This window comes from Oncorhynchus kisutch, linkage group LG14, assembly GCF_002021735.2.
Source record: "Oncorhynchus kisutch isolate 150728-3 linkage group LG14, Okis_V2, whole genome shotgun sequence".
NCBI classification, from domain to species: domain Eukaryota; kingdom Metazoa; phylum Chordata; class Actinopteri; order Salmoniformes; family Salmonidae; genus Oncorhynchus; species Oncorhynchus kisutch.
In genome coordinates, this window is record NC_034187.2 from 39687480 (window position 1) to 39711392 (window position 23913).

At 41.2% G+C, this 23913-nt stretch overlaps 1 protein-coding gene across 1 annotated transcript in view; it reads right to left on the bottom strand.

Annotated features, from left to right (window-relative positions):
- LOC109903860 (SH3 and cysteine-rich domain-containing protein) overlaps window positions 1-23913 on the bottom strand; it is an 86549-nt gene that overhangs the window by 16970 nt on the left and 45666 nt on the right. The window contains exon 7 of the mRNA XM_020500858.2: window positions 21299-21375. Coding sequence (XP_020356447.1) covers window positions 21299-21375 — 77 coding nt within the window. The remainder of the gene's footprint in view (window positions 1-21298; window positions 21376-23913) is intronic.

Consider the following 23913-nt stretch of genomic DNA (forward strand, 5'->3'; position numbering starts at 1 on the left):
AGTGAAAAGTTTGGACACACCTACTCATTCAAGGGTTTTTCTTTATTTTTACTATTTTCTAAATTGTAGAAAAATAGTGAAGACATCAACACTATGAAATAACACACATGGAATCATGTAGTAACCAAAGAAGTGTTCAACAAATGTAAATATATTTGATATTTGATATTCTTCAAAGTAGCCACCCTTTCCCTTGATGACAGCTTTGCACACTCTTGGCATTCTCTCAACCAGCTTCACCTGGAATGCTTTTCCAACAGTCTTGAATTAGTTCCCACATATGCTGAGCACTAGTTGACTGCTTTTCCTTCCCTCTGTGGTCCAACTCCTCCCTTCTGATCTGAGGGCCTGACTACACCAGACCAGTAGGCAGCACTATAGATGTCATTGGCACCAGTGGCACCATAGGATAGTGGACTTTGTCTCATGGAAATTAATGTTAGATTTCAATTATGCAGATGAACAATGTGAAATATCGTGACTAGTATATCATGATTAGTATAATCAAATATTGTTGCCATATTATGTGGTCTGAACATAGTGAAAAGTGGATATTTATACTGTAAAATGAGAATGAGTCCTGCCGCTAGCGCAGTCAGCATATTACTGCTATGAGAGTCCATTTGGAAATGCTAATGTTGAGAGTACCAACTGTGATTTAAATCAACATAGTAATGTTTTCAATGATTGCACATAAAGTAAGATAGTTCCTACATGATAGAGTGCTTGCTTTGTTATCTAACTAATCTTGTGTCCTTTCTGCCATCCTGTGAACCCCAATCATTGCTGTTCGGAGCTATGTTTTCTTTTGATTATTCCAAGATTATAATGAGCTGTTGTTCCAATCGAAGGAAGGAGAATTGCTCAAGTCGTTCTGCCACCTGCTACTGTAAAGTTTCCACAACATTATATCATCAACATGAGTGGGAGGAAGCATTCCCTTGTTTAGTTGTTCTGTTTTCATAAGCGCCCAGGAAATTAAAAGACAACAAAAGCGGGGGCGGAGAGGATGTTGTTAGAGAAGAGCTAACCCAATTATTGCAGACACATTTTGTTAATGTAATTGCACACACCCACATCGAAAGGCATTTTTCTACTTTTGTCACAATTAGTCGCGAGTTCACAATGACCTAAAATATTTCTGCAACCAGTCAACAAACTTGTTCTCATTGTAGTTCTCATACAGGAGAAAATACTTTGGCTATATGAATTGAGGGAGAATCATAGCAAAGTAGAGACCGCAATGTACTGTACATTTGCTAAACGGTCTTATTCCATTCCAACAGAAATAACAACATCTCAAGGTCCCTCTCCTCCCAGACTGCAGTTATGGTACTGCATAGCTATGATGTGTCGTGTCTTGGGATGACGTGTTCCAAAATGGTCAGCATGCGTCACCCAGATGGGCAACTGATATTAGTGATGGATGAGCTGAGTTACTCTCTAGCAATGCTCTGTTGGCTCTGGGTTAAAATGCAGTAAGGCACAGAAACTTTAGGCGATCCATTATGGCAAACCAACAGCTCTCTGGGGGCCTTTGGACTCTGATGGCTAGCGCTAGGTGATAATATATGTACTGTATGTGTCTGTATGGTGGTCATTACATTGGGAAAGCGGAGATCACGGAAGAAAGACCAATAAGAAATAGTAAAGCATTAGAGGTTATATGAGGAGCAGCAAATAAAGTCTACAAGCTCACATTTTAGTGTGAGAAGTACAAGCCATTTGATTAGTTCTCAATCGTTCAATACATGGGGACATTACATTTCCAGGGAACAGGTGTGTTCAGAATATGGGAAAATAAATAGGCTGCAAATTTGAAAAGGCCAGCCGGTTGTTTGTGGCTCTTATTTCAGATAGGACAGGAGGCACCATGGAGCAATCTGCTCCTGCAGTGTGTGGTTAATTCAAAGTCAGAGCCTGTGTCTCTGTGCCAGGCTTTTATAGACCTGCCTTCAGACAGACAAATGACCTCCACCCAGCTGTGCTAAGCTCAGCCAGATAAGAGTGGAAAATACCACTTTACATGTTTCAGCGAGCTGGCCAGGAGAGATTGCATAGTGTATGCGTGTGCAGCGTGTGTGTTTCAAGTTTTATTTCAAGATTCAAGTGTTTTTAGTCATTTTTAGAGGATACACATGGTAAACACCATCCAATAAAATGCTTACTTGCAGGTTCCTTCTCAACAACGCAACAACAATAAGAAATAATAAAAGTTAAGAATATGAACATAAAGTTATAGGAGTATTGTTAGAGGGTAAAGAAAATTATTTTTATTTGGGTTCCAGGCAGGTATTAACCCTGCCTAAAGGAAAATAGTAGGATAGATAGAGACCCACTACCAGATGCACGCATATCAGAAGAGACTGCCTAGAGGGTAGCCTGTTTTCCAGATAGCCAGTGGAGAGAAAGGATAAGGCAAACCATATAAAACACGTCGCAGCACAGCGGTAACCCAAAACAATAATACCCCATAAAAGAGTAATGCCAACAATTGACAAGAATAAACCCAGTCATAATTTGCAATATTCTGTATTACCTCCCAGTGGAGGAGTGAGGGGGGAATTAATAGGTGTGTAGGGTTGTGTTCATATACAAAAAAAGCCTTAAAATGTCCAAAATCGTCTCGGCCAAATGTTAATATTACCACACCAAATCAATACAGTTCAAAGAACAATAAACAAACTTGCACGCAACCTCCCTTTAACTAAAATGTCAACCCAAATGTCAAATAAAATAAAATTGTATTTGTCACATGCACCGAATACAACAGTTGTAGACCTTACCGTGAAATGCTTACTTACAAGCCCTTAACCAACAAGCAAAAAAAGTTACACAATGAAATAACAATAATGAGGCTATATACTGCCGCTGCCATTGCTCTAATTCTGTGAAGGGAGGTCTTTACCAGATACAGGACTCCAGACCAAATTCTCTCTGACCAAGGTCCGCAGTTCATCTCAGAATTTCCAAAGAGCTCTGTACCTATTTGGGTGTAGTTGCCAAGCTGACCACGGCCTACCTGACCGAGAGGGTACACCTGAAGGGGATGATTGCTTAATTTGTGGGGGATCAGCACACAAGGTGGGATCAGCATCTTCCTGAATTTCGCTTTACACTGAACTCTGCGGTCCAGGAGTCTTCTGGGGTCACTCCCTCCGAACTCTACCTGGGAAGGCCACTAAAGGTCCGATGGACAGAGTCTTGCAAAGTTCCAACGTTTCACCTGACTGCTCAGCGTTTGATGCAGTCCAACACCACCATTTTTTTATTTTTTTATTTCACCTATATTTAACCAGGTAGGCTAGTTGAGAACAAGTTCTCATTTGCAACTGCGACCTGGCCAAGATAAAGCATAGCAGTGTGAACAGACAACACAGAGTTACACATGGAGTAAACAATTAACAAGTCAATAACACAGTAGAAAAAAAGGGGAGTCTATATACATTGTGTGCAAAAGGCACGAGGAGGTAGGCGAATAATTACAATTTTGTAGATTAACACTGGAGTGATAAATGATCAGATGGTCATGTACAGGTAGAGATATTTGTGTGCAAAAGAGCAGAAAAGTACATAAATAAAAACAGTATGGGGATGAGGTAGGTGAAAATGGGTGGCTATTTACCGATAGACTATGTACAGCTGCAGCGATCGGTTAGCTGCTCAGATAGCAGATGTTTGAAGTTGGTGAGGGAGGTAAAAGTCTCCAACTTCAGCGATTTTTGCAATTCGTTCCAGTCACAGGCAGCAGAGTACTGGAACGAAAGGCGGCCAAATGAGGTGTTGGCTTTAGGGATGATCAGTGAGATACACCTGCTGGAGCGCGTGCTACGGATGGGTGTTACCATCGTGACCAGTGAACTGAGATAAGGCGGAGCTTTACCTAGCATGGACTTGTAGATGACCTGGAGCCAGTGGGTCTGGCGACGAATATGTAGCGAGGGCCAGCCGACTAGAGCATACAAGTCGCAGTGGTGGGTGGTATAAGGTGCTTTAGTGACAAAACGGATGGCACTGTGATAAACTGCATCCAGTTTGCTGAGTAGAGTGTTGGAAGCAATTTTGTAGATGACATCGCCGAAGTCGAGGATCGGTAGGATAGTCAGTTTTACTAGGGTAAGTTTGGCAGCGTGAGTGAAGGAGGCTTTGTTGTGGAATAGAAAGCCAACTCTTGATTTGATTTTCGTTTGGAGATGTTTGATATGAGTCTGGAAGGAGAGTTTACAGTCTAGCCAGACACCTAGGTACTTATAGATGTCCACATATTCAAGGTCAGAACCATCCAGGGTGGTGATGCTAGTCGGGCATGCGGGTGCAGGCAGCGATCGGAAGACCTTAGATAGGCAGGGCAGGATGGATATAGGTCTGTAACAGTTTGGGTCCAGGGTGTCTCCCCCTTTGAAGAGGGGGATGATTGCGGCAGCTTTCCAATCCTTGGGGATCTCAGACGATATGAAAGAGAGGTTGAACAGGCTGGTAATAGGGGTTGCGACAATGGCGGCGGATAGTTTCAGAAATAGAGGGTCCAGGTTGTCAAGCCCAGCTGATTTGTACAGGTCCAGGTTTTGCAGCTCTTACTAGCCAGAGCGGAGGCCAGCAGAATCATAGCCAACACAACGACAGCTCAGAAACTATGACAAACATGGACGAGACATGTGTTTCCCAAACCAGTCTTGTGTCTGGATCCATTCTAATCATCTGTCAAAGGCGCCTAAGCAGTTCACTGCCAAGCTAGCTTCGAGATTGAAAAGGTCCCTACTGTGTGATGCAGCAGTTGGGGTCGGTGAACTACCTGGTCTGTTTGGAAGACACTGGGAAGATGTCAGGACGGTGCATGTTGTTGACCTAAAGCCTTGCTACCCTACGGCAGAAGAGCAGGCAAAAGCAACATCTGCAGGAACTCTTCTTGGAGGACTCCGATGATGAGTACGTCCCTGATATTGTGTAGTGGGAACATGAACCTGCCAAAGCCTGAATCCTCTCTGTTTCTGGGGGGAGGAGAGTGTGACGAAATCCTGCACGGCGCCTTCACTGTGCGCTGCCACTTTAAGAGCGCATCAGCAGTCAGTACTGTACAGCAGTACTGACTGCTGATGTGCAACTCATGTGCAACTGATGTGCAACTGTGTGCAACTCTACAGAAGTCTATTTTGAGCGTGCTTAGTTTGTAAAGTGTTTAAGTCGATCGGCGGTGTTACCGCTCTAGGTCATAGTTGTAATCTTTCGGGACCGCTCCTGTTATTGATCACATGGATTAGTAGCAACATTGTTGTAAAACTTTAACATACAAACCAACAAACCATCAGACGGACAGACAGTGCAACAGCTAAGACCCCCTCTCTCGCTTAGTTTAATTTTCTTTCTATCATTCCAGTGCTTTATACTGCAGCAGACTTTCTTTTTTTCAACATGCTCCCTTTGATGTTCAGTGTCGCTGGAGTATTATTGCCATTCCAGATGTATTTGGGTTGACATTTTAGTTAAAGGGAGCTTGTGTGCGAGTTGATTGTTTATTGTTGTTTGAACTGTATTGATTTGGTGTGTTACTACTGACATTTTCCCGAGAAGATTTTGGACATTTTAAGGCCTTTGTTTTGTCTGTGAACACACCCCCACACACCCATTCATTCCCCCCCTCACTCCTCCACTGGGAGGTAATACAGAATATTGCAAATTCTCTAAGGGTTATGACTGGGTTCATTCTTGTCAATTGTTGGCATTATTCTTTTATGAGGTATTATTGGTTTGGGTTACCGCTGGGAGGTAATACAGAATATTGCAAATACTGGTACTGAGTCAATGTCAATGTATGTGGGTACAGGTTAGTCAAGGCAATTTGTACATGTAGGTAGGGGTAAAGTGACTATGCATAGATAATAAACAGTAAGTAGCAGCAGTGTAAAAACAAATGGGGGGTGTCATTGCAAATAGACCAGGTTGCCGTTTGATTAATTGTGGCTTGGAGGCAGAAGCTGCTAAGGAGCCTTATGGACCTAGACGTGGCACTCTGGTCCGCTTGCCTTGTGGTAGCAGAGAGAAGAGTCTATGACTTGGTTGACTGGAGTCTTTGACAATTTTTTGGGCCTTCCTCTGACACCGCCTAGCATATAGTTCCTGGATGGCAGGAAGCTTGGCCCCAGTGATGTACTAGGCCGTACGCACTACTCTCTGTAGTGCCTTACGGTTGGATGACGAGCAGTTGCCATACCAGGCGGTGATGCTCTCGATGGTGCAGCTGTATAACTTTTTGAGGATCTGGGGACCCATAACAAATCTTTTCAATCTCCTGAGGGGGGAAAGGTATTGTCGTGCCCTCTTCACGACTGTCTTGGTGTGTTTGGACCATGATAGTTCGTTGGTGATGTGGACGCAAAGAAACTTGAAAGTCCACTACAGCCCCGTCGATGCTCCACTACAGCCCCGTCGATGCGAATGGGGGCGTGTTCGGCCCTACTTTTCCTGTAGTCCACGATCATCTCCTTTGTCTTGCTCAAGTCGAGGGAGAGGTTGTTGACCTGGTACCACACTGCCAGGTCTCTGTCTCATCGTTGTCGGTAATCAGGCCTACTACAACTGAGTCGTCAGCAAACTTAATGATGGTGTTGGAATCGTGCTTGGCCACGCAGTTGTGGGTGAACAGGGAGTACAGGAGGGGACTCAACACACACCTCTGAGGAACCCCCGTGTTGCGTATCAGCGTGACAGATGAGTTGTTGCCTACCCTTACCACCTTGGGCGGCCCGTCAGGAAGTCCAGGATCCAGGTCCTTAGTGATGAGCTTTGTGGAAACTATGGTGTTGAACGCTGAACTTTAGTCAATGAACAGCATTCTCACATAGGTCTTCATTTTGTCCAGGTGGGAAAGGGCAGTGTGAAGTGCGATTGAGATTGCGTCACCTGTGGATCTGTTGGGGCGGTATGCAAATTGGAGTGGGTCTAGGGTTTCTGGGATGATGGTGTGGATGTGCGCCATGACCAGCATTTCAAAGCACTACATGGCTACCAATGTGAGTGCTACAGGGCGGTAGTCATTTAGGCAGGTTACCTTCGCTATCTTGAGCACTTTTCTTTCTTTTCTTGAAACATGTAGGTTTTACAGACTCGGTTAGGGAGAGGTTGAAAATGTCAGTAAACTTGCCAATCGGTACACGTCCTGGTAATCCATCTGGTCCCGCGGCCTTGTGAATTTTGACCTTTTTAAAGGTCTTGCTCACATCGGTTATGGAGAGTGTGATCACACAGTCATCCGGAACAGCTGGTGCTCTTATGCATGCTTCAGTGTTACTTGCCTAGAAGCAAGCATAAAAGGCATTTAGCCATCTGGTAGGCTTGCGTCACTGGGTAGCTCGCGGCTGGGCTTTCCTTTGTAGTCCATATAGTTTGCAAGCCCTTCCACATCCGACAAGCATCAGAACCAGTGTAGTAGGATGCAATTTTAGTCCTGTATTGACGCTTTGCCTGTTTGATGGTTCATCTGAGGGCATAGCGGGATTTCTTATAAGCATCTGGATTTCTGTCCCGCTCCTTGAAAGCTGCAGCTCTAGCCTTTAGCTCCTGGGCTCCCAAGTGGCGCAGTGGTCTAAGACACTGCATCTCAGTGCAAGAGGTGTCACTGCAGTACCTGGTTTGTATCAAGGCTGAATCACATCCGGCCGTGATTTGGAGTCCCATAGGGCGGCGTACAATTGGCCCAGCGTCGTCCGGGTTTGGCCGGGGAAGGTCATCATTGTAAATAAGAATTTGTTTTTAACTGACTTGCCTAGTTAAATAGAGGTTATATAATAAAAAAATATATTGTAATCGATGGCTTCTGGTTGGGATATGTACATATGGTCACTGTGGGAACGACGTTGTCGATGCACTTATTCATGAAGTCGGTGACTGAGGTGGTATACTCTCAATGCCATTGGAATAATTCCGGAACATTTTCCAGTCTGTGCTAGCAAAACAGTCCTGTAGCGTAGCATCCGCGTCATCTGACCACCTCCGTATTGAGCGAGTCACTGGTACTTCCTGCTTTAGTTTTTGCTTGTAAGCATGAATCAGGAGGATAAAATTATGGTCAGATTTTCCAAATAGAGCTTTGTACGCATCTCTGTGTGTGGAGCAAAGGTGGTCTAGAGTTGTTTTTCCTCTGGTTGCACATGTGACATGCTTGTAGAAATGAGGTAAAACAGATTTAAGTTTGCCTGCAATAAAGTCCCCAGCCACTAGGAGCGCCGCTTTTGAATGAGCACATTCTTGTTTGCTTATGGCCTTATACAGCTCGTTGAGTGCGGTCTTAGTACCAGCGTCGGTTTGTGGTGGTAAATAGATGGCTACAAAAATATAGATGAAAACTCTCTTGGTAGATAGTGTGGTCTACAGCTTATCATGAGGTAATCTACCTCAGGCGAGCAATACCTCGAGACTACCTTAATATTAGACACCGCGCACCAGCTGTTATTGACAAATAGATACACACCCCCACACCTCCTCGTCTTACCGGACATACCTGTTCTGTCATGCCGAATCATGGAAAACCCAGCCAACTGTATATTATCCGTGTCATCGTTCAGCCACGACTCTGTGAAACATAAGATATTAAAGGTTTTAATGTCCCAAACGGAGCTCATCCAGTTTATTCTCCAGTGATTGCATGTTGGCTAATAGAACGGATGGTACAGGCGGTTTACCCGACAAATTCTCACAAGGCACCCTGATACCTGCCCCTAGTATTTCCTTCTTTTCTTCATGCGAATGGCAGGGATTTGGGCCTTGTCTGGGAGCAACATTATATCCGTTGTGTCTGACTCATTAAAGAAAAAATCTTCATCCAGTTCGAGGTGAGTATTCACTGTTCTGATATCCAGAAGCTCTTTTCAGTCATAAAAGACGGTAGCATCAACATTATGTACAAAATAAGTCACAAACGATGAGGAAAAAACACACAAAATAGCACAATTGGTTAGATGCCCGTAAAACGGCAGCCATCCCCTCCGGCACCATTCTTCATTCAAATGCATCTGGCAGGGCAATAATAGTTCAGTGGCACTGAACATCAAAGAGAGCACATTGAAAAAAGGAAAGTCTGCTGCAGTGTAAAGCACTGGAATGATAGAGGGAAAATGAGAGTAAGAGAGAGAGGGGGTCTTAGCTGTTGACTTCAGGCTTGCAGTAGCATTGTCTGTCCATCTGATGGTTTGTTGGTTTGTATGCTTCGCAATAATGTTGCTACTAATCCATGCGATCAGTAACAGGAGCGGTCCTGAAGGATTACAATCACGACCTAGAGCAGTAACACCGCCGATCGACTTAAACACTTTACAAACTAAGCACGCTGAAAATAGACTTCTGTAGAGATGCACACACTATCAAACTGCCGCGACAACTGAGAGCTCCCACACAGAGCTGGAAGAGCTATCTTTATTTTCTCATTCCTGACTGCTGATGCGCTTTTAAAGTGTCAGCGCCCGGTAAAGGCTTCGTGCAGGATTTCGCCACAATGTAAATGGCTCAGTAGAATAGAATAAACACTTGCTGTGTTGCAGTGTGTGTGTGTGTGTGTGTGTGTGTGTGTGTGTGTGTGTGTGTGTGTGTGTGTGTGTGTGTGTGTGTGTGTGTGTGTGTGTGTGTGTGTGTGAAAAAAAGCTGTGTGTTTGTAGTGCATGTTTGATTGTATATCTTTGTATATCTTTGTCTTTTCCAAAGTTGACATTAAGGATAAACATGTCAAATATTTATAAATAGAGACTGGATAGAAATATTACAAATATGAACATTCTGATACTACAACTTTGTCATTCTACCATCGTAGAAGCCAGAGAGGGTAAAATAAATATGTCTAAGATTTTCCCATAAACATTTTTATATTATAGTGGGCAATATGGAGTTTGCACAGGTTTGCCAACTTTCACTGAGACAAAACTATGAATTCTGTAACATGTCAGCTGCACGCAGAAAATAAATATTGCACAGACCAGAGCTGGAGATATAAACATTAGGGTCAGAGCCTATTACATCTGTGTACATCACATACATCTGTATGTGCCAGTGGCCAAGGCAGGAATACCATTTGTCTTTCTCCCAACTCCTGGGAAATTCAGAAGTAATGGGAGTCTGGCCAAGAGTAGCACACTGATGGACACACACACAGCAAGAACTGGCTCAGGATCAGTTCTCAGGCTAAAGAGTAGAGTACAGCCCGCCCGCCAGCAAGCACAGTACACACACATTTCTCAGAGGCTTTCAATAGCATACTGTTCTTAGCTCCAGAGCAGTTGGTGCTATACTTAGAATTCTATGATGTCAATGTGTTAGTCCGAAGGAGAAATGGGCACTGGACTAAGGATAGCTGTGGGCAAAAAATCCTGCAGCATGCACAAACAATAGGGGCTGAGAAAAAAATCTGTCACAGGGCTCCATTTTCTATTTCCAGACCAGAAGTTATTATGATTTGTCATGATCATCTCTCACAGAATTTATTTATACCTGTGTTCAATGTGCCAGCAATCTTTTTCAATGCGTTTGTGCTTGGTCATAAAATAGTGCAGCACCCAAGACAAAAGGGCTGTCGATGAGGCAGGCGTCTCGCGAGAGACGTTATTTGTGACCTCATAAAACAGTATGAAAATCAAAAGAATCCTTATTTCTGTTTGTGTGTTCTACTCTGTTCCACTAGAATAAGACAGACAGGCCGCTTCACACACCCACATGTGCCACACCGTACCATTTCCTCAACCATTTTCTAGTGTTACATCCATTTTCTCTTTCTACTGGCCCTGATTAAAGTATCTGGGTGTTAAGTGGCCTCCTGGATGAGTAAAAAGCACAATCAATTTTTTTTTTAAAACTATAGCATTCCAAAGATATACAGTGGATTCGGAAAGTATTCAGACCCCTTGACTTTTTCCACATTTTGATACGTTACAGCCTTATTCTTAAATGGATTTTAAAAATATATATCCTCATCATTGTACAGACAATAGCCCATTATGACAAAGCGAAAACAGGCTTTTAGAAACTTTTGCAAATTAATGAAAAGTAAAAAACAGAAATACCTTATTTACGTAACTATTCAGACCCTTTGCTATGAGACTCGAAATTGAGCTCAGGTGCTTCCTGTTTCCATTGATCATCCTTGAGATGTTTGTTTCTACAACTTGATTCTACTCCACCTTTGGTAAATGCAATTGATAGGACAGGATTTGGAAAGGCACACACCTGTCTATATAAGATCCCACAGTTGACAGTGCATGTCAGAGCAAAAACCAACACATGAGGTCAAAGGAATTGTCCGTAGAGCTCCGAGACTGGATTGTGTCGAGGCACTGATCTGGGTAAGGGTTTGGCCTCCATCATTCTTAAACAGAGAAGTTTGGAACCACCAAGACTCTTCCTAGAGATGGCCGTCCGGCCAAACTGAGCAATCGGGGGAGAGGGGCCTTGGTCAGGGAGGTGACCAAGAACCCGATGGTCACTCTGACAGAGCTCCAGAGTTCCTCTGTGGAGATGGGAGAACCTTCCAGAAAGACAACCATCTCTGCAGCATTCCACCAATCAGGCCTTTATGGTAGAGTGGCAAGACGGAAGCCACTCCTCAGTAAAAGGCCCATGACAGCCTGCTTGGAGTTTGCCAAAAGGCACCTAAAGGACTCTCAGACTGTTAAAAAACAAGATTCTCTGGTCTGATGAAACCAAGATGGAACTCTTTGGCCTGAATACCAAGCGTCACGTCTGCAGGAAACCTGGCACCATCCCTACGGTGAAGCATGGTCATTGCAGCATCATTCTGTGGGGATGTTTTTCAGCGCCAGGACTGGGAGACTAGTCAGAATTGAGGGAAAGATGAACGGAGCAAAGTACAGAGAGATCCTTGAGCTCCAGAACACTCAGGACCTCAGACTGGGGTGAAAGTTCACCTTCCAACAGGACAACAACCCTAAGCACACTACCAAGTCAATGCAGGAGTGGCTTAGGGACAAGTCTCTGAATGTCCTTGAGTGGGCCAACCAGAGCCCAGACTTGAACCCGATCAAACATCTCTGGAGAGACCTGAAAATAGCTGTGCAGTGACATTCCCCATCTAACCTGATAGAGCTTTAGAAGATCTGCAGAGAAGAATGGGAGAAACTCCCCAAATACAGGTGTGCCACGTTTGTAGCGACTTCTGTAAATGTGATATTTCATTTCAATTTTTTATACATTTGCAAAAAAATCTAAAAACCTGTTTTTGCTTTGTCATTAATGGGGGACACCTGCTAGCGGGACACCTGTCGACAACATCCGGTGAAATTGGAGGGTGCGCAATTCAAATTAATAATCGTAATATTAAACATTCATGAGCATACATGAGCATACAAGTATCTTATATCATTTAAAAGCTTTACATTCTTGTTAATCTAACTGCGTTGTCCGATTTACAATAGACTCTACAGCGAAAGCATCAACATATTTTTCAACCAGCACAGGCTACACAAAATCACAAATAGCGACTAAATAAATCACTTACTTTTGAAAATCTTCCTCTGTTTGCAATCCCAAGGGTTCCAGCTACACCATGAATGGTTGTTTTGTTAGATAAAATCCTTCTTTATATCCCAAAAGGTCTGTTTAGTTGGTGCCATTGATTTCAGTAATCTACTCGTTCAACATGCAAACAAAGGAATCCAAAAAGATACCGCTAAACTTCATACATACAAGTCAAAGACGTTTCTATAGGTACCCCAAAATGTAAATAAACTATAATATTTCAATAGGAAAGTAAAATTTGTAAGCACGTGCCCTCTTCCTCGCGTGCAGAAAGATTGATATTGTTCCAGTGGTCTCATCACAAAAACTCAAAGTTCTTGCTCGTTTTTTAAGAAACAAGCCTGAAATCTTGAATAAAGTCTTTTGACATCTAGTGGAATCCATAGGAATTGCAATCTGGGAGCTGGAATTACATAGGAACAATAGCTTTCCATTATAAGAGCCTGGGACCTCAACAAAAAATGATTCTGGTTGGTCTTTCTTCGGATTTTCGCCTGCCATATAGTCCCAGACATTATGTTAACATTTCTAGAAACTTGAATGTGTTTTCTATCCAATGCTACCAATTATATGCATATCCTGGCTTCTGGGCCTGAGTAACAGGCAGTTTACTTTGGGCATGTCAGTCAGGCAGAAATTCAGGAAAATAGACCCTAGCTCTAATTAAGGGGTATTGTGTCCAGACTGATGAGGGGAAAGCATTTTTAATCAATTTTTAGAATAAGTCTGTAAACTAACAACATGAGGAAAAAGTCAAGGGGTCTGAATACTTTCCGAATGCATTGTACTTTGGCAGGAATTAACGGGCAATTCCGCCAATTTTCAACATCATATTCATCATCTCCAGCATCCTACATACAGTGCTTTGAAAAACTATTTGCCCCCTTTCCAATTCTCTCTACTTTTGCATATTTATGATACTGAATGTTATCAGATCTTTAACCAAAACTTAATAGTACATAAAGGGAACCTGAGTGAACAAGTAACACAACAATTGCATACTTATTTATTTTATTTCATAAACAAAGTTATGCCACACCCACTGCCCCTGTGTGAAAAAGTAATTGCCCCCTTACACTCAATAACTGGTTGTGCCACCTTTAGCTGAAATGACTCCAACAAAATACTTCCTGTAGTTTTTGTTCAGTCTTTCATGTCGCTGTGGAGGAATTTTGGACCACTCTTCCATGCATTACTGCTTTAACTCAGTTACATTTGTGGGTTTTCAAGCATGAACTGCTCATTTCAAGTCCTGCCATCTCAATTGGGATTAGGTCTGGACTTCGACTAGGTCATTCCATACCTTAAGGGAACATTTTGACATTCGCCATATGGTTAGTGAGAAAGTCCATATTGCAAATGTACGGTCCCTTACCAGACGTCCGAAAACGTTTGTAAAATTTGCGGACGGCGTCGGGCCGTGCGGCAGGGCCGGATCTACGGGAAGTCATCAAACGAACTCTCTCGGACATTCGGTTTCCATTTGATAAAATAATCAATTTTTGGTCATTTTTCCGCTGTCCTGATAAATCCCACAAGAGGGCAAATGGAATCATATTGCAAATGTACAAAACATCACGAATCACGACGTGGCCTTATCTCCAAAACGGAAAAGACTTCGAAGACGAAACTTGGTGAGCGTAGGTTTGGCATAATGGGCAGTTGGCCCCGAACAAGATGGCCTCAACGGTTTTTGAGTTATGGCCATTTTTCTGGGATTAAAGGTCCAAAATGAAAATAGAGCAATAACTTTTCCGCTTCACGTCAAAGTAAAGGAACCTACGGTGTCAATAAAAAAAGAACCAGACATTTATTCATCTATCGTCGTTTAATTATAGTGAAGTGGCCAATAGCCTCGGGAAATGCATAGCGCCAAATTCAAATAAAACGCGATAAAACTCAAACTTTCATTAAATCACACATGCAGGGTACTCAATTAAAGCTACACTCGTTGTGAATCCAGCCAATGTGTCAGATTTTTTAAATGCTTTTCGGCGAAAGCATGAGAAGCTATTATCTGATAGCATGCACCCCCCCTGAACCACCTGAACGAGTTGTAAACAAAATAATTAGCGTAGCCGGCGCTACACAAAACGCTGAAATAAAATATAAAACATGCATTACCTTTGACGAGCTTCTTTGTTGGCACTCCAATATGTCCCATATGGTCCTTTTTTCCGATTAATTCCATCCATGTATACCCAAAATGTCCATTTATAAAGCAGAATCCGGAAAAAACAGCTTTCCAAAACACAACGTCACTCCAAAACATTTCAAAAGTTGCCTATAAACTTTGCCAAAATATTTCAAACTACTTTTGTAATACAACTTTAGGTATTTTTAAATGTTAATAATCGATCAAATTGTAGATGGGGCAAACTGTATTCGATAGAAAAGGTAAACAAAACATGCTCCTTTTTCCCTCTTGCGTAACTATCAAAAGTGTAACGTTGTTCCAGGAAGTGCCTCTTCTTCATTTCACCAATGATTAACTTCAACCCATTTCCAAAGACTGGTGACATCCTGTGGAAGTCGTAGGAACTGTAAAATGGGCGCTATCTAATTTCCCTTGGCAAAGACAACTGAGGGAACTGTCAGAGGGAGATTTTTTTTAAATTCTGAACAATTTTTCCTTGGGGTTTTGCCTGCTACATAAGTTCTGTTATAGTCACAGACATGATTGAACCACTTTTAGAAACTGTTTTCTATCCACACCTACTAATCATATGCATATAATATATTCCTGGCATGAGTAGCAGGAAGTTGAAATTGTGCACACTATTTATCAAAAAGTAGAAATGCTGCCCCCTATCTTTAAGATAAATCTTACAATGTCAAATTGGTGATGTTCAAAAATAGTTTTAAAAAAAACTGTTACAGATCCAGTTGCAGGGTGTTCATACGAATCTTTTTAAAATGTGCTGCGGAGCTCTGCGAGATTTCTGTGATTTTCTATGATTTTCTGAAATAACACACACTCACTAAACCCTCCGTAAATAACTCAGTTCTTAATGTAAAACTCAGGATTCTGTAAAGGCATACCCCAATCAGGATATGAGTTTATTTATAGCTTCCTGTGCCAACCAGAAGTGCCTTAAATGGTGTCATAGTTGCTGTTTTGAAGGGTTAAAATGGTCAGACCTTTTCAAACCTTCATATGTGTGATTAGGCAACCCCCATGAACTGTAAATCAGTCATGACTCCCATAAAATTTCAAAGAAAACTAAATCACACACACACACAGCTTGGCAGGAGGGACCCATTGGGGTGCATAGAGACAGACAGTGCCTGCAATAGTTACCTTTGTTCGAGCTAAAAAAGAACCGTCAGACCTAGAGTTCTGAATCTTTAGAAACCTGTTCTAGACCTCAGGTCGATAGTGCGTGGTGAGTTAGGTGGCTCTAGAAGGTTCTCGGACCGAGAAACAGCCTCGTACATTTGCAATGACTTCAATTCATTTTGACCATTACGAAAATGACAACATTTAGAAAAGTCTCAGAGACGCAACACTAGGTGCATTGAAACCGGCTCGGCCCATAGAGACGGACCCCAATGTTTCTGTCCGATAGCTCATTCAAGGACCCCATAGCAAGGCATGGAAAAAAGGGGATTTTCAGCACCAATTAGGGTCTTGCTCGGGCACCACATTACCTATTGAGCCGAAACTTGGGATTCGGGGTCGCCTCAGCTAGGCCTACACATAACATCAGAACTGGACCCACAGCTAGAACGTAACTACGTGTTTTACATTTTTATTATGGTTTGAACAGAAGGCGTTGTGAATTTTGGGCCAGCTCTGAAGTATGTGATAGTTGGCTACTAAACAAGTTGGAAAAAGTGAGTTTGGTGTCAGTTTGTATCAGTTTGGTGTCAGAATGATATCTAATTGACTGATGGACGGTGACTTGCTGGTGACTCTTGTCCATTTGCAATATGTTTAAACAGTGAGGTACCATCACCAAAGTGACATTCTGAAATCAACCCTAACAAGCGATGGAAAGGAACAACTATCACTGTGTTCATCAGGCCAGTCAATTTTGCATTTCTGCAGGATTTTTGAGCATGACAAATTCGTGATGGTACATGCCCATTGAAACATATTGCAAATGCACGTGCACTTGCAATATGATTCAACAGTGAAAAAACATCACCAACTGGACATGATGAAGTCAACACAACGAGCGATGGAAAGGAACAACTATCACTGCCCGGCCATCCTGTGTTCATCAGGCCAGTCAATTTTGCATTTCTGCAGGATTTTTGAGCATGACAAATTCGTGATGGTAAATGCCCATTGAAACATATTGCAAATGCACGTGCACTTGCAATATGATTCAACAGTGAAAAAACATCACCAAATGGACATGATGAAGTCAACACAACGAGCGATGGAAAGGAACAACTATCACTGCACGGCCATCCCGAGTTCATCAGGCCAGTCAATTTTGCATTTCTGCATTGAGCATGTCAAATTTCTTATGGCATTTGGCCCCCAAAAAAGTGACTTTTGACATTGACTTTTGACTTCCTATGAAATCATATTGCAAATGGACAAAACATATGCCTTATGCACAAGTAAAACATTTTTTTTTTAATTATGATAATACAATATGACTAAAGTATGTCGATACAGTTGTTATACGTGTGTAATTGACACAAAATTCGAAAGAATTTCGAAAAACGGTCCAGAAAGCACTTTTTTAAGGGTGTGTGAAGTTTTTTCAAAATTTTTGCTATTTTTGACTTTTGACTTCCTATGAAATCATATTGCAAATGGAGAAAACATATGCCTTATGCACAAGTAAAACATATTTTTTTTAAATTATGATAATAAAATATGACTAAAGTATGTTGATACAGTTCTTATACGTGTGTAATTGACACAAAATTCGAAAGAATTTCGAAAAACGGTCCAGAAAGCACTTTTTTAAGGGTGTGTGAAGTTTTTTCAAAATGTCTGCTATTTTTGACTTCCCATGAAATCATATTGCAAATCGACAAAACATATGCCTTATGCACAAGTTTAACATTTTTTTGAATAAAATTGGACAAAAGTATATTCATACAGTTCTTACACATGTGTAATTGACACAAAAAAAAATCGAAAGAATTTCGAAAAACAGTCCAGAAAGCCCTTTTTTAAGGGGTTGCTCGTTTAAAAAAAAATGTAATCACTTTTTCAAAATGTTGCTTTTGGATGTTGACTTGTGTTGCATTTGCAATATGAAAAACCACGGTGGAGCGCGCTCGCCACCTGTTGGATTTTGAAAGTGTTACACCTGGCATTTGCCATATGGCATTTGCAATCAACTTTGAACGAAACGACGCCGAATTGAGTGGTATTGGACACCGTGTCTATGGTTTGTCCAGTGCCAATGACTTCCCATTCATTTTTGTCCATTTCAGGGGGGTGTTCCCTTACAAAACTTCAAATTTGTAGCTTTTTAGCCATTTCCATGTAGACTTGATGGATGGCCTGACATTCTCCTGTAGAATTCTCTGATACAGAGCAGAATTCATGCTTCATTCTATTAAGGTAAGTCGTCCATGTCCTGAGGCAGCAAAGCATCCCCAAACCATCAGACAACCAGCACCATGCTTGACCGGTTGTATAAGGTTCTAACTATGGAATGCAGTGTTTGGGTTTTCACCAGGCATAATTGGACCCATACCGTACAAAAAGTTATACTTTTGACTCATCTATCCATAGAACATTCTTTCAAAAGTCTTGATGATCATCCAGGTTCTTTTTGGCAAACTTGAGTCAACTTTTTGGACAAGATGGGTCCCATTGGGTGTTGCATAACTTTGGAATTGGGCGTTGCATAACTTTGTTAATTAAATAAATGAAATAAGCCTCCATTTTTTTTTGTTACTTGTAAACTGAGATTCCCGTTATCTAATATTAGGTTTTGGTTGAAGCTCTGATAACATACTGTCACGCCCTGACCTTAGTTATCTTTGTTTTCTTTATTATTTTGGTTAGGTCAGGGTGTGACGAGGGTGGTTTGTGTAGTTTTTATATTGTCTAGGGGTTTTTGTATGTCTAGGGGTTGTTGTATATCTAGGTGGTTATATGTCTATGGTTGCCTGGATTGGTTCCCAATCAGAGGCAGCTGTTTATCGTCGTCTCTGATTGGGGACCATATTTAGGTAGCCATATTCCTTGGGTATTTCGTGGGTTATTGTCTATGTGTAGTTGCCTGTCAGCACTCGGTTTATATAGCTTCACGTTCATTTTGTTATTTTGTTTAGTGTTCTTCGTTTAATAAAGAATCATGTATTCATATCACGCTGCGCCTTGGTATCCTCGTTATGACGAACATTTATTATGTCACACATTCAGTATCAAAAATGGCCCAAAATAGAGAAAATCAGAAAGGGGGCAAATACTTTTTCACGGCACTGTATGTGAAAATGGCAAGTTTATATCTTTATTCTTTGGTGCCCCTGCACATTGACTCTGTACCGGTATCCCCTGTATGTTATTTTATATTTGCTCCTTAATTATTTGTTATTTTCTTTTTCTTTCTTTCTTTTCTTTCTTTCTTTTTTACTTCAGTTTATTTTAGTAAATACTTTCTTAACACTTATTTTTCTTTAAACTACATTGTTGTTAAGGGCTTCTTGTAAGTAAGCATTTCACTGTAAGGCCTGTTGTATTTGGCGCATGTGACAAATATAATTAGATTTGATGTTAGGCCCTGTTCTGGCTATGCCATATGGCTGTAGGCTACTAGTTTATTTAGCAGACAAAATTTGCTGAATAAAATAGAAAGGATATTTTCTCCAAACGATTGAGGGAGTGCGCACATGCGGCTATTCTGTGTTGAGCGGTTAACAAAGAAACAAGTATGCTTAGTTTAGAGTTATTTATGTAACTTTGGTTGTAACACAAATGTTGGGCTATATGTTTAGATTTTTTATACATTCTAAGGCTGCATGATGCGACTCTAATGATGATTTGAACAAAGCCGCATGAAAGGTATGAGTTCTGCTTTGTTTTTGCGCAGGCTGTACACACTTCATCAGTATCTCATTCACAATTTGACATGCACTCGATAATGCCTCGAATTTCCCGGCTGCATCCCCTTTGTGTGGCTGTAATGCCCCCTAAAAAAATCCATGCCTTTTGCGTCCAGTGGCCGTTGTGCCCTTGAGCTGTGTGCCTCTCACTCACATGGCTCTCAGTCACGTGATCGGGTCTATCTCAAAGGCTACAAGTGAAGACAGACACATCGGGGACACAACTTCACGCGCCCTTATCCAATTCCGAGGCACATATTGAATATATTGGAAGAACTGTCCACATTTACTTTTCATCAGCCAACAAGATTAGTAGGCCTTAACGAACAGCAAAAGCACTAGCATATGTCAATCTACTATCCCCCATAGTACAAATGTTGACCTATTCTGTGTGAGAAATAAATATTGAAAACATTGTCCGGGACAGTTGTGGGTGTGATAGATCCCAAATGAATACCACCACTAGCATCAAAAAACATGTTTTAAGCAATGAGCCTAATGCAACAGATGAGAATGTTTAGCTTAAAATGTTGATAAACTATGAGGCTATTTCTTCACATTATAAGCGCAGCAATGCGCACACGGCAGCAGGCTATAAGAGTGAATGTTCCATAAGTTGGAAAACACCATGTTATGGTGAAAATGATCTTTCCCAAATTTGAAACTCACACGCAGCTTATGTATGCCAGTTAGGCTCTATACCCCTTGTAAATCGGATGAATGCTTACTTTTAAGAAGTTATTTGCCAACTTTAGTTGTGATCAAAACATATAGTCTACAGGTGTGTGACTATGATTTGAAAAAGTAAAAAAAAAATGCTGGGCATCATTCACAAGTGATTATATATCATTCACAAGTGATAGGCTAATATTGTCACCCATCACACTATTATTGGTTCAATCTTGTCTTTACATATACAAATTAATAAATGGGTGAAATTTGTTTTGATTCAGAATGGACCATTATCACGCGCCTGTCTCGGAACAGGTGCAGTGGAAAAAAATACATCTATGCACTTAAATAGCGAATGGAGAGCGCTTTTCCCGTGGTTCATTTTCATACCAGTGAGGTAGGCTATACTCCTGTTTTAAAGAGAAGGAATGTGCTTAATAATATTAGGAAAGTTGAGAAATAAATATAGTAGGCCTAACCTATAGAAAGGTAATGGGAACCTCCTCTTTTTAATAGAGGCCATCACTCTGTTTTCTCACGCAATTGCAAAGCCTAGAAATGTTGCATAACATGAGCTCATGGTTCTGCTATAAAATGTTTGATTTACATTTGCATTGACGTCAGAGTGATTAAAGGGAGTACCAGGCAGTTAGCAAGTTTGGTAGGCTACTAATGACCATCAGCAGCATCAGAACTTGGAGAATCCTAATTACTGTGACTAAACGGTCACCTGGAATTTGAATGCCGTCATGACTCATGACTGCTGGTGTGGCAGTAATACGGTCACCGTAACAGCCCTACCCCACACTCTTGTCATTGTAATGTTGAAAATTGGGTCTGAATTACAGAAAGGGCCCAGGGCAGATGAGTTGAAGTCAAAGCCGATATTGAGGTAATTAACTGCCAATCTGATGTTCAAAAGTTCTTGTCGGTTGTAAGAAATGATAGTGGATGCATTTCATGAAAATAAACTAAAAATAAACTACAAAATAGCAAAGTTGCGTTGAAAGCTTGCAAAACGGCAGCCATCCAGTACGGCGCCATCGCCATCTTCATACTATACTGTATATTAAGTGCTTGGGCTCCTTACCGGTGAATCATCAGGTTTCCTCTCAGCCACATGGCAATAGGGAATGGGCTCCGTCCCGTTCTCAAGTGATGTGAACACTGGAACACAAAACATTCAATAAATCACCACATATCAATGACAAATACTTAAATTATCAAAGCTATAGAAGACAGAGAAGCTTGGTTGAATCTCTACAGCAGTGGGATTTTATCTACTGAATGTCCTGGAATAAACTTAAAAATAAGCATTCATTTTACAAGCTTTGGTAGAGAAGCTATTTCATGAATAAATACATATTTCAGAAAGCCACAGGGTATTCGGATGGGACTACGAACGGGGCAGATTCTCATACTTTAAGTTTGGGTCATTTTTTCCCTACTGAGCCCTGTCCAGATATTCAAATATGGTTGAGTAGAAATACCAGTCTCTACATGTGGCAAGCAGAGAGGAACACAGCACAATGTTTCTATTTCTCTATCCTTATGGGACAGATGATATTCTTTGTGTGGAGCTTCAAATGGCATTTTGAATAGTGTGCTTTCTTTGACTTCATTGTTCTGGGTGAATGCTACTGTAAGCAAAAGGTCAGGCTCATTGGCTTATTTCTCCTATAATTAAATGTGTCTTTGAGATCTTACTCTGAGTACTGTACCCATACATAGAACTGAGATGCAAGTCGGGGAGAGTGGGGTAAGTTGAGCAGTTCTTTAATTCCACATCACTCTGTCAAGGGAAATATATTATTATTTCTAACAACAATATTTACATATACTGTATTTCAGGATGTTTTGTATCCCTGGAAAGAATCAGAATTCATGTAAATATTACAGTTATGAAAACATAGCTTGTCCAGAAAAAGATAAGGAGAGCGGCGGCAGGTAAGGAGAGCGGCAGGACAGGGTAAGTGAAGCAGCATACACATTTCTGTACTGAATTCATTTGTACCACTACCTTTTAAAGACCATGTCTATCTTTATTTCCGAAACACAATTCAACACAATCGCTCTTTTGCCTTACAATTTGCTCAACTTGCCATTGGCTCAACCACTGGCTCAACTTACCCCAAGGCAAACATTTTGACTATATTAGCCGACACAGCTACATGGATGCACTTTCATGCTAGGTTTAGGACCTCATACTTAAGCTTATAGAGAATCCAACTGATATATAGAACAATCTTAAAATGATCTACTTTGGTTTAGATACAAGCATCCTGAAACTTCTAATGAGGAAGAAACCATGTGGTTTCTCCCTTCACAGACTCCATGGAATGATTACCTCTTTTTTTTACCAAAAATGTAGGACACATTGGATTTATTTATATATTTTTTGCATTGTAATTTCAGAAAATGTCTGTAATACACTAAGTATACCAAACATTAGGAACAACTTTCTGATATGTAGTTACCTTCAGAACAGCCTCAATTTGTCAGGGCATGGACTCTACAATGTGTTGAAAGCATTCCACAGGGATGCTGGCCCATGTTGACTCCAATGCTTTCCACAATTGTGTCAAGTTGGATGGATGTCCTTTGGGTGGTGGACCATTCTTGATACACATGGGAAACTGGTGAGCGTGAAAAACCCAGCAGCATTGCAGTTCTTCAGACAAAACGGTGCGCCTGGCACCTACTTACATACCTCGTTCAAAGGCACTGAAATATTTTGTCTTGCCCTTTCATCCTCTGAATGGCACACATACACAATCCATATCTCAATTGTTTCATGGCTTAAAAATCCTTCTTTAACTCCCGTTCATCTACACTGATTGAGGTGGATTTAACAAGTGACATCAATAAGGGATCGTAGCTTTCACCTGAATTCACCTGGCCAGTCTATGTAATGGAAAGAGCAGGTGTTCCTAATCTTTGTACACTCAATGTATGTAACATACATGTTTGGTGTATTGGTCAATTGTTTTGCAAGGCCTTCTACGGATTCTACGGAAAAGCTCAGTCAATGTCACCTCCCGGGTTCCGTAAGATTCATTCATACATTGATATAATTGATTTTCTGAAATACTGTATGTTATACAATCATGATAAACTTTTCACTACAGTCCAATTCCTATTCTGGCAATACTTTCACCTTGAAGTTCTATAATTTTCTTAATGTTTTGTATACTCAGTGTATATCTGCAGTAATAGCGGAATGATAGTGTTTCACAATATTACTTACTCGCCAGTGTTGTAATTGGCTGTGATATTCGGCTATTGATTTTTACGGCTGGAGCGGCATCTGTTGTTAAAATGGGAAAGCTGTTTTGACTTTGTGGCTATGTTATTTAGTGGAAATCGGGTCAAGTGGCCAATGTAGAAATCGCACTGTTATTTCCTGGATGCTAAAAATCGCTCAATTTCCGTTTACATGAGAAAACAAGCACTGAAAAGTGTAGAGAATCATTATACCATCTAAATTGCTATGAAATATATTTTCAATAACAAAAAATAAGATTTTTTACAGCCCTTTGAAGCTGGTGGACTAAAGCCTAAAGTAAAAGGCTCATGTGCGACCCTCCGCCATGTTAGAAGAAATAGGATGCATGGGATGGGGAGATTTGTTTTGAATGCAGCCTAGTACTGTTGCAATTCACCTAGCTTCCACTTTAGGGGTGACATTCTGAGAAATTCTAGGTA